The 11,503-nt window shown below is 51.2% G+C and overlaps 1 protein-coding gene across 3 annotated transcripts in view; it reads left to right on the forward strand.

Annotated features, from left to right (window-relative positions):
* Positions 1–11,503, forward strand: part of AP3B2 (adaptor related protein complex 3 subunit beta 2) — a 31,120-nt gene that overhangs the window by 9,997 nt on the left and 9,620 nt on the right. Inside the window, exons 5-14 of one of the 3 annotated variants that reach the window (XM_060293789.1) lie at positions 3,902–4,062; positions 4,320–4,398; positions 4,499–4,681; positions 4,789–5,072; positions 5,332–5,386; positions 5,742–5,813; positions 7,249–7,311; positions 7,659–7,791; positions 8,074–8,183; positions 8,824–9,000. In XM_060293789.1, the coding sequence (XP_060149772.1) occupies positions 3,902–4,062; positions 4,320–4,398; positions 4,499–4,681; positions 4,789–5,072; positions 5,332–5,386; positions 5,742–5,813; positions 7,249–7,311; positions 7,659–7,791; positions 8,074–8,183; positions 8,824–9,000 (1,317 nt within the window). Of the gene's footprint in view, positions 1–3,901; positions 4,063–4,162; positions 4,399–4,498; positions 4,682–4,788; positions 5,073–5,331; positions 5,387–5,741; positions 5,814–7,248; positions 7,312–7,658; positions 7,792–8,073; positions 8,184–8,823; positions 9,001–11,503 lie in introns of all 3 variants that reach the window. The other 2 variants (XM_030878523.2, XM_060293790.1) reach the window with 2 other exon arrangements.

Below are 11,503 nucleotides of genomic sequence, written 5' to 3' on the forward strand. Positions count from 1 at the left end.
TTCCTTGAGCGTTGGGACACATTGATTATTCTGTTTAGCACCAGAAGAAGTAGTTGACTTGTCTCAGATGCCCCAGTGTATGTAAAATATCCACCTTTAAAGACCTGGATCACATTTGTTGTGGTGAAATGCTCTTTGAGGCAGGCAGAAATTGAAATCACCCAAGGGAAGGGACAGTGGGAAGAATTCAAGTCCCTTAAAATTCAGTGGAGAGACTTGCCTGGTGGCGCAGTGGTTAAGAATCCACCTGACAGTGCAGGGGACACGGGTTTGATCCCTAGTCCAGGAGGATCCCACGTGCCGTGGAGCAACTAAGCCTGTGCACCACAACTACTGAGCCCATGTGCCACAACTACTGAAGCCGGCGTGCCTAAAGCCCATGATCCGCAACAAGAGAAGCCACCGCAATGAGAAGCCCGCGCATCACAAGGAAGAGTAGCCCCCACTCGCCGCAACTAGAGAAAGCTGGCGTGCAGCAGTGAAGACCCAACGCAGCCATTAATTAATTAATTAAAAAAATAATGCAGTGGAGGCTGAATCCCCCCACACTATTTAAACTGAATATTCTCGCCTTTCGTTTTGTATATTAAATGCAGGCATGATAGTCTCCACTGGGTTGTTTTCTGGTTAGGATAAGATTTCTTCTGGGTAGAGAAGGCAACATCACTGCTGTTCTATTCTCTCCCCAATCAGACTCTTCAGCTCTGATTACAGCCGTTAACTCCTCTAGTCTTTCCACACGTTTAGTTCAAATTCCTGTGAGAGGGACTCTAAAAGGTCCAGCTCATCTTGTCGTGTTCAGCTGATGCTGTAGGCCGTTGAGCAGACTGAGAGTTGACTGCCAAAACCCGGGGCGCGCGCGCCCCTGGTTCAATCTGCTCTGGCCAGCAGGAGGGGATGACAGAGTCTGCTTCTCTGAGGTGGGGCAGAAAGCATGGGCACTTGCATATACCATTCTTTCATTCAGCAAACACTTGGGTATTTCTATGCCAAACACTATGCTAGGTTATTTTTAAAGGTCAAAACCAGGACTTCCCTGGCAGTCCAGTGGTTAAGATTTCGCCACACTCCCAGTGTAGGGGGCACAGGTTCGATCCCTGGTTGGGGAAAATCCCACATGCGTGGCATGGCCAAAAAGAAGTCAAAACCATACAATCTATCAGAGTGGCTTGACTCGGGGTTAAATCATTTTATAAGAAACATTCTGGAAATTTTGCACGGATTTTTACTTTGACCTGAGTTTCTACAGTCTGCCCCTTTTCCCTTTTTGGAAAACCAGAGCTCATTTAGTCCATCTCAGTGCAGTGATTTCTCTAGAACAGTGGTCAGCAAACTTTTCTGTATACTGCCAGGTGATAGTAGTTTAGGCTGTGCAAGCCATCCAGTCTCAACCATGCAACTGCTCGATTTTGCCCTTGTATGAAAACGGCCATAAATGAGTGGGCATGGCTGGGTTTGCATACATTTTTATTTATAAAAAGGGCAGAAGACAGATTTGGCCTGGGGACTGTAGTGTGCCAACCTTTGCTCTAGAACATCTCTGACAGGTCATCTCCAGTGATACAGACCTCACTCCTTCATAAGGCAACTTGCTGCTTCTTAAGACAACTACAACTGTTTTTTGTTTTTATTGAAGTATAGTTGATTTACAATGTTATATTAGTTTTAGGTGTGGATTACAACTTTTTTAAAACCAATGTATTGTTTTGAAACCTCCATCACCATAATTTTTAAAAATTTATTTCAGGCTCACAGAAGGCATAAAGAATAATATAATGAATATATACCCAGCATAAGAAATGAAAGATTTATCAAACAGCCAAAGTCCCCTATGTATCTTCTCCTGCTTATTATTCATATACATGTATTTATTCTTTTATTACTTATTATTGCATTCCTAAATAATGTATAATATTGTTTTGTAAGCAGTATCTTATATGTGTTCCTCTAAAACTCACTTTCTTTTTGTTATTACTACTGTTAGCGGGGGCTTTCCTGCACATTAGAACCAGCCTTTTCTGTCAGCCCAGGCTGAGGCTTTGTTTGCTTTGCAGCCCACTAATGTTGGCTCACTTCAGACAAACCTCCAGTTGGCAAGCAGATAATCTAGGTCTCCCTATATCCTGTCTTTATGCAATTGGTTCCTTGAATCTCCTATGAAACCCTACTATATTCCATTTTATAAGTTTAGCACAGTATCCAAGCCAGGGTGATGCTGAATCTTAATTTTGTCCTCCTGATTTTGTGTCTTCCTCCAAGATGCTGATAAGCTATTCAGACCAGGGCAACAGACTATGAATCCCATATATCATGCTTCCAGGATGACACTCATCTGTTAGTAAATCTTCCCCAAGTACCGCATTTTACCAAACTGTGGATCCACCTAACTGCAATCAGCTGGTATTTTCCCATCTTGTTAGGAAGGATTTTAGCAGCAAGAAAATTTCTTAACACCTTTCACGTGCAAAGGGCTGTGGTTATCCAGAGATAAAATAGACATGAATTCTGCTCTTAAAATGCTTACGTATTAAATGAAACAAAAGGCCTACATCAAAAATGGCAATCCAGGAAACGCCATGAGAGACTCCCACAAATGCTTTGCTGAAATCAAGATACATACCGTTAATAGCTACCAGCCTAGTTACCCTAGCAAAACGAAAAAGGGATTTTGGGGGATAACTTCCTGTGAATCCATAATCATTTCCAAATAAAGTGTTAAATGAAAAAGGAAAATAGGTTTTAGCAGTGGATGTGATATGATTTGACTCACAGACTCCTGCTTTTAAAATAAGTGCTTTGAAACCATCTGTTTAAAAATTAATTCCAGAATTTTAACAGGGATTACCATAATTTTCACCTGTAATTTTGTGGCTCTTCCCTTTCTCCATTTTAGAAAATCAGGGTAGCATCTACCCTTTAGTGTCCCAGCACCTCTCCCACTGTCCACCGTCCTCCAAGATTAACGGTAATTTACAGCTGCTGCTGCTCTTGTAATCTCCTGATTACAATACACTGTGTCTAAGGCTCTTCTCAGGTGTCTGTAGGATGCAATAAGAGCAAAGAGAAGGGGCTTACACACCTATTCTCTCTCTTTTTTTAAAGCAATCAACAATGGTGTAATACCATTTTTGTTATTTATTTTTGGCTGCGTTGGGTCTTCGTTGCTGTGTGCGGGCTCTCTCTAGTTGCGACAAGCAGGGGCTACTCTTTAGTTGTGGTGCGTGGGCTTATTGCCGTGGCTTCTCTTGTTGCGGAGCACGGGCTCTAGGTGCGCGGGCTTCAGTAGTTGCGGCTCATGGGCTCTAGAGCGTAGGCTCGGTAGTTGTGGTGCACAGGCTCAGTTGCTCCGCGGCATGTGGGATCTTCCCGGACCAGGGCTCGAACCCGTGTCCCCTGCATTGGCAGGCGGATTCTTAACCACAGCGCCACCAGGGAAACCCCACACCTATTCTCTTTTAAACACTGTGGAGGAAGAGGAAGAAGGGCAGGTTTGAGAGGTTGCTGGGAGAGAGGACTGTAAGGATGAACTCTCGGAAAGGGAGACCAGGTTGCATTTGCTGGCAGTCCCCTCCAGCATAAACACAAAGACACCCTCCCCCTCCACACACTCCCCTAAGGAACAAGAACTTTAGGTGTTCTGAAAGTTTGCCACTCTTCCTGAGAGTGAAGCAGCCAATGCCACATACGTTCAGGTGTCAGATTTCTGCAGCAGGGCCGAGAGTCGGTGCCTTCAGGCAGCTCCCCCCCAGGTACCCAGCACTAGCACATCATCCAGGCCCCAGAGAGGAGGCAGGGAAGCAAGAGCTGGTGGTGACTAGGGACAGTGAGTTCCACAGGCGTGGCCTCTGCCCTCAGGCCACCTGCTGCCCTCTCATGGCTCTGCCTCCACCTCTGCTCTTAGGACCCCAACCAGCTGATTCGTGCCAGCGCCCTCCGCGTCCTGTCTAGCATCCGTGTGCCCATCATCGTGCCCATCATGATGCTAGCCATCAAGGAAGCTGCCTCGGATATGTCGCCCTATGTGCGGAAGACAGCTGCCCACGCCATCCCCAAGCTCTACAGGTATACCCCAAGCCCCCGCCCACCCCTGGCCTCTCCCAAGTCTTGCAGGCTGCTTTTGGTTTTGCTTGTTTTTTTTATTTTGTTTTGTTTTTCTCTTCAGATGGTTTAAGGCAGTTTGGGGAACTGACAGAGATGGAGGACATTGAAGGCAGTGGCTCATACCTCTTTATGAATAGGGTTGGGGTGAGGGAGGTGAGCACAGCTTGGGCGGATATTGGGAAGGCTGGAGACGGGGGAGGGGCAATCCCGCTCAACAGTTTCTCCCTCAGTTTGGATTCTGACCAGAAGGACCAGCTGATAGAGGTCATTGAGAAGCTTCTGGCGGACAAGACCACGGTGCGTATGTGGACACACAGGGACGGGTGGTGAAAAGGAGCCAGGAAGAGGCCCCTCTGTCCTTCCTGTTCATGTGCTCTTGCCTCTGTCGGTTCCCCAGCTGGTGGCGGGCAGCGTGGTGATGGCCTTCGAGGAGGTGTGCCCAGAGCGCATCGACCTGATCCACAAGAACTACCGGAAACTCTGTAACCTGCTCATCGACGTGGAGGAGTGGGGCCAGGTGGTCATCATCAGCATGCTCACCCGCTACGCCCGCACGCAGTTCCTGAGCCCCACCCAGAACGTGAGTGGCCCAGACCCCCAGGCGGGACCCCAGCCCTCGCCCTAGCAGAGTGGGTAGGCGGGTCTCCGGGAGGAGGTGCCCACTGTCCCGCCTGTCTCCCCCTCCAGGAGTCTCTGCTGGAGGAGAACCCCGAGAAAGCCTTCTACGGCTCCGAGGAGGACGAGGCCAAGGGCCCGGGGTCGGAGGCAGCGGCCTCCGCGGCGGTGCCGGCCCGAAAGCCCTACGTCATGGACCCCGACCACCGGCTGCTGCTGCGCAACACAAAGCCGCTCCTGCAGAGCCGCAGCGCCGCCGTGGTCATGGCGGTGGCGCAGCTCTACTTCCACCTGGCGCCCAAGGCGGAGGTGGGCGTCATCGCCAAGGCTCTCGTGCGCCTGCTGCGCAGCCACAGGTGCGCGCCCGCCCCGCCCACGCCCGGGGGCCGGCTCGCCCCGCTTCCCCCCCCCCCCCCCCCCCCCCCCCGAGCCAGAGCTCCTGACACCCTCCGCCCCAGCCCACCTATTCCCCGCCCAGACCCCAGTCCTGCCCTCCCCGCGCTGGTGCCCTCCCCACACCGGTCCTCTCCTCCCTCCTATTCTGCCCACCTCCCTTCTCCCGACCTGCTGCCCCAGCCGAGGGGCCCAGGTACCTCTGACCCCTCCTCTCCACAGCGAGGTGCAGTACGTGGTGCTCCAGAACGTGGCCACCATGTCCATCAAGCGCCGGGTGAGCAAGTGACCAAGGCCTGCCCTCGCGGTCCGAGGAGTGTCTCCTGCGGGGCTAGGGGTACTGGGGAAAGGCAGGATGGGGGGAATGCCCTGGCTGTGCAGAGTGTGGGAAGGAGAGACCCCAAATGCAGGTGGAGAAGCAGGGCCTGGATCCCGAGGGCCGCTGAGGGAGGAAAGCCTGATGAAGAAAGACCGAGTTAGATCTGAGAAGGAGGGAAGAATCCAGGACTACAGGACAGTGAGGGGCAGGAAAGATGCTGGGTCCTGGGTCAGGAGAGGCGGAGGGGTGCTCTGGAGGAGAAGCAGGTCTCAGGCTGAGGTGGAGCTCCCTGGGGCTGCCTCTCTCGTGCCAGGGTATGTTTGAGCCGTACCTGAAGAGCTTCTACATCAGGTCCACCGACCCCACCCAGATCAAGATCCTGAAGGTGAGTGATGGACAGACGTGCCTGTGGACTTTCTGTCCCCCACCCCCATGACCCACTTGAATATCCACAGTGGCCACCTTGGTGCCTGCCTGTTTCAGGGGCTGAGCCCACCGTTGCTCCAGCCAAAAGTGTTTGCTCAGGAAGCCAGGCTAATGATAGTGGGGGGACAGGGTGAACGGAGCTGCCCTTTGCCCAGTACCTGTTATACACCTGCCACTTTACACGTATGAAGTAATTCGATTTTCATAATCACCTCAGGAAGTGTACATTTTCTCTATTTTATAAAAATGTAGACTTAAGGAGATGAGGTAACTACCGAAGGTCAGGTCTGCTACTCCCAATTCATACTTTCCCTTGGGACTTCCTTGGCGGTCCAGTGGTTAAGACTCCGCGCTTCCAATGCAAGGGGCTAGGGTTCAATCTCTGGTCGGGGGACTAAGATCCCACATGCTGTGTGGTGCAGGCAAAAAAAAAAAAAAAGAATTCATACTTTCCCTGCTGCAGTCTCTGTCTTCTACCCACAGTGTAATTACCCTCACACACCTACGCCCTCAGGCTGTCGTGCAGACATACCACCACAGAAAAGGCGGCAGGAGCCCATACCCACGTTCCATCCCTGCTCTGCCTCATTATTGAGTAACTTCCTTCAGCAACAGTTAATTCTCCTAACCCTTCTGAGTACCTATTGTGCATCTCATGGCTAGATCGAGGGGTATCTAGGGGTACAACAGAGAACAAACCAATCAGGTACCCTGCCCTTGTGGAGCTTACAAAATCTCGCTGGGGTGAGGAGGAGACATTGGGCAGCTAATGACACAACACAGGTAAAAATCCATTTGTGAAATAGGATGTAAAAGGAAAGTGCAGAGAGCTGTATGAGCATAAATAGGTGGACCTGATCTAGTCTGGTGTCAGGGAAGTTTTCCTTCAGGAGGGGAGGCTTGAGCTGAGGACTGAGACATGAACATGAATTCTCTAGGTAAATGCAGGGACAAGAATGGGAAGAGGTGCTCCACACAGAGGAAACAGCATATGTAAAGGCCAACAGGAGGGTTGTGATTAAAAGCCTGTATGACTGGGGCATAGAGGGTAAGGGGGAGAATGGTGGGAGATCAAGAACTTACAGACCATGGAAAGGATGTTGGTCTTTATCCTAAAAGCAACTGGAGGCTTTAACTTTTCCTTGAAGGTAGAGAGGTGACATGATCGTACTACAAGCATACTCTTTCAGGGAGTCCATTTAAGAAGCAAACTGGTCCTCCTGCATTTTGGATAAGTTTCATGATCTGTCAGTTCTCTCATCAATCTAAGGATGATGCAGGGCTGTCCCGCCTGAGGAATGTTTTCTGGTTGGTGAAGTGTGTGTTTGGAGTGAAGGTTTATGAAAGCACAGAAAGCCCACTGGCCACCCTGCCCATTTTCTGACTCCCTGCAGCTGGAAGTGTTGACTAACCTCGCCAATGAGACCAACATCCCTACTGTCCTACGGGAATTCCAGGTACGGGCCAGGGGCCAGCTTATAGTCAGGCCCATGAGAGTTGTCCTGCAGCTCCTTGTGCTTATGAGAATCGGCCTGGTGGGGCAAACCTTCTCTTAAAAGCCCAAAGTGGAGAAATTTATTTTACGTCCCCTCCCACCGCCTTCTACTGGCTTTGGGTTAGGGAATCACTGGGTGACAGGTGAGGCTGTCATTCCTTTTCCCAGAGTTTAGTCTCTGACATGATGAGTCATTGAATGAGGGGTAACAGCTTTCTGGAAGGCCACCCTCAAGCCTGCAGAGTCACTGCCGAGTCAAGTCTGAGGGATCACTGCCTTCCGGGGGTCACTCTGTTGTGGTGTCCACAGACCTACATTCGCAGCATGGACAAGGACTTTGTGGCAGCCACGATCCAGGCCATTGGGCGCTGTGCAACTAACATAGGCCGAGTCCGTGACACCTGTCTCAACGGCCTGGTGCAGCTGTTGTCCAACCGTGATGGTCAGTGTTTGTCTGTCTGCATATCCAACTTTGATGACTAGTGGGTGCTGCCTGCATGTCTGACTCTGATGGCCAGTGGGTATCCACCTGTCTGTCCAGGAACAATGTGTATTCATCTGTCTGTCTGCCTCAATTAGTATCCAAGTGCTCCCACGTCTCTGAGGGCCACTGGAGAAGTACAGGGGGTTGAGGAACACAGCCAAGGGGCTGGGGGCATTGCTGGTGTGCCTGTTCATTGTGTGTGGTCATCTGACTGTCCCGGGCTCATTTCCTGTCCTGCAGAGCTTGTGGTCGCAGAGTCAGTGGTCGTCATTAAGAAGCTGCTGCAGATGCAGCCAGCACAGCACGGAGAGATCATCAAACACTTGGCAAAGCTCACAGACAACATCCAGGTCAGGGAGTGACCCCGTTTCCTTTCTCAACCCAGTGTCCTCCTCATGATTTTAAGACCCTATAATTAAACACTAGCCTTAATAAAAAATCAACTTCCAAACCTTCCCTACTGGCTCGAAAGGTCTTAAGGTGGGAGGAGGGGAAAGATGAGACCATGTGACCCTGGTTCGCCTTCCCTTTGGGGATCCCTTGCTGAGCTTCAGCCTGTACCACCACTCAGGTTTTCTCTAAAGTTCTGGCCGAGGGTGGCCAATTGACTAGTCCTGTGTTTTTGTGTCACATTGCCAAGTTGAAACATTCAAGCAAAGGCATTCCTGAAGATTCAGGGAGAATAACAAGGCAGTAAAGCATTGAGGGTACAGTGGATCCAGAAAATCAGTCTTTTATACTAAACTGTGGCTGAATTTGGGGCTTGAAGGCTCTGCCCATGCTAATGAAACCCTAGGGAAGAGGGGAGAGGCTGCCTGGGAAATACCCAACCTTTAATCTCTCTCCCATCACCTCCCACTCCTATTTCCAGAGAAGCCCACGATACAACAGGCCAGCACAGATGGGAGGAGTGCCGATTCCTTGGCAGACCAGGTGCCCACCCACATTCCCACGTTTACCCCAGACCTGACTCCTCTCCCACACCCACAGGTGCCCATGGCCCGAGCCAGCATCCTGTGGCTCATTGGCGAGTACTGTGAGCACGTCCCCAGGATTGCACCCGACGTCCTGAGAAAAATGGCTAAGTCCTTCACAGCCGAGGAGGACATCGTCAAGCTGCAGGTCATCAACCTGGCAGCCAAGCTCTACCTGACCAACTCTAAGCAGGTACAGATTGAGAGATGCCTCCTAAAACACTCTGGGCCCCAGAAACAGCCCAGGCAGTATTCTGTGGGCCCTCACCAGGTAGGCATGAACTTTAGCACCTCTTTCTTTTTTTTGTCACTTTTTTTTCTTTTTCGTATTTTATTTTATTTCTATTAATTTTTATTGCAGTATAGTTGATTTACAATGTTGTGTTAGGTTCTTCTGTACAGCAAAGTGATTCAGTTATACATATATCAGCGCCTCTTTCTGAAGAGGGAGTTCAGGACAGGTGTCTGGTCTGCCCAGGTGACCAGTGTTCCCCCAGTGTCCACAGCTACTCCAGGGCCCCAAGGGCCTAGTAGGGATGGTGACCACTGTTGAAGAGGCTCTTCTATGGGGCTGTGACTTCCAGTCTGGCAGTGGGTGTGTCCCTACCTGCTGCCTTTGGAACACTGGGGCCAGGGGGAGGGCCCAGCAGTGATAGGCACTGATGGGAGAATATGTGTCCCAGGAGATGTGGTCTCTGCTTCCTCCCAAAGCTTGGTGATGCTTTGCCAGTCTATGCCGGGGATGAGAGGGCAAGTCACTGCTCAGGCTTGGGTGGTATTGGCAGCCATTGTCATTACTAAGGTGAAAGGTTATGAGGGGCACCATAGCCAAGGACATGGCTCAACTGAGCTGGAATATCAGGATATTAAAAACCTCTTGAGTGTCCAGCAGCCTCTGAGATGGTCCCAGGAGATTCTGCTAAAAACAAAGTGTAATGTTCAGAGCTTCTCAAGGTACTGGGGACACCAAGCACCCTGACAGTCCCCGCACTCAGTTAAGTGAGGCAGGGGTTGGCAAACTACCGCCCATGGACCAAGTCTGGCCTGCTGCCTGTTGTTGTAGATAAAATTTTATTGGGACGCAGCCACGTTCATTCATTTGTTTATTGTCCGTGGATGTTGTCGCTGCGATAGAGTCCATATGGCCTGCAAAGCCTGAAATAGTTACTCGCACCCTTTATAGACAGAGCTTGCCAACCCTTGGAGCAAAGCACCTGGGCCGTACCCTGTAGATTGTGGCGTTCCTGCTGGCCTGAAGGTGGCCTCTTTGCCGTCCCATGGAGTCTTTGGATGTGGCACTTGTGCGTCTTCTGTGGCTCTTTTTTTTTTTTTTTTTTTTTTTTTTGCGGTACACGGGCCTCTCACTGTTGTGGCCTCTCCCGTTGCGGAGCACAGGCTCTGGACGCGCAGCCTCAGCGGCCATGGCTCACGGGCCCAGCCGCTCCGTGGCAGGTGGGATCCTCCCGGACCGGGGCACAAACCCGCGTCCCCCGCATCGGCAGGTGGACTCTCAACCACTGCGCCACCGGGGAAGCCCATTCTGTGGCTCCTTTGATCCACGGTGGCTAGAGTGGGCCCCAGGGACGCAAGCTGGGGAGGCAGGGCCATCACATGCCGGGACTCTTGTCAGGAGCTGGAAAGGACAGCAGTTGTGTAGAAGCAATGAGGGGCTGGATCTGTGGGTGTCAGTATTGTGGGAGAAGCAGATTGGAGACAGAGAAGTTAGAGGGAACACCACTGGAAGCCTTCAAACAAATATTTGTGTGCCTCCTTTATTCAAGTGGGAGGAAGGAGCAGGTTGGAGGAACGTTTGAATAGATGAAGCAGCCTGGGTGGGTAGCGCCCTGGTAGAGGGGGCGTCTGAAAGGCTCAGGACTGAGCCAGAGTGGTGCTGTTGGCATGTTTTCATTAGCCTGGTGTGCTCACGTGGCATTTCCCCAAGTTGTCACTGTTAGCTACATGCACGTTTATTCATGAATTTATTTAACACGCATTTCCCGAGTACCCACTATGCCTGGCACTGAGCTATGTCCTGGGGTGATGACAATGAGCGAGACATGTTTACTGGCCTGCAAGTGCTCATAGCCAAGTAGAGGAAACAGCACAAAACGCAGAGCAATAAGGGCTGGAGTCAGGGTTGGCACAGAGAGCTGTGGGTATATATATAGCTGAACGCCTCTCCTAGGCAGGACACAGGGGTCCCAGCCCCCATCAGGCCACCCAGAGTAGGCTGTTCAGGCAAATGGAACCTCCAGGCACCCTTTACCCTAAGGCCAGTCCTTCCAGGCATAGGCCCCTTAGAATGGTTCTTTGACTCGATAACGAGAGCTTTCCTCCTTCCTACCCTCCCTATCTTTCTCTCTTCTTTCTTCTCAGCCTGTTCTGGGAGTGGTGGAGGAAGGGGAATTGTTGGCACACTAGGAGAGAGGTGGTCTGGATGTGTCCATGTCCGTCCTGGCAAAACAGCAATGATACTTCCCCCATCCCAGTACCAAGGGTGACATTCTGGACCTGCCACAAGGCCACAGCAATCCCAGCCATCCTGCCCACCTGCTGAGCCATCCATTGCCTGCCAGATTCCGGCCCAGGCTGAGGCCAAGGAGATGAGGGTCCAGGCCTGGATGCAGCACTGACTGGCTCCTTAGCCTGGGGAAAGTCACTTAATGACTCTGGTTCTCCCCCGTAAATGGGCGCAG

The sequence above is a fragment of the Globicephala melas genome, chromosome 2 (genome assembly GCF_963455315.2).
Source record: "Globicephala melas chromosome 2, mGloMel1.2, whole genome shotgun sequence".
NCBI classification, from domain to species: Eukaryota; Metazoa; Chordata; class Mammalia; order Artiodactyla; family Delphinidae; genus Globicephala; species Globicephala melas.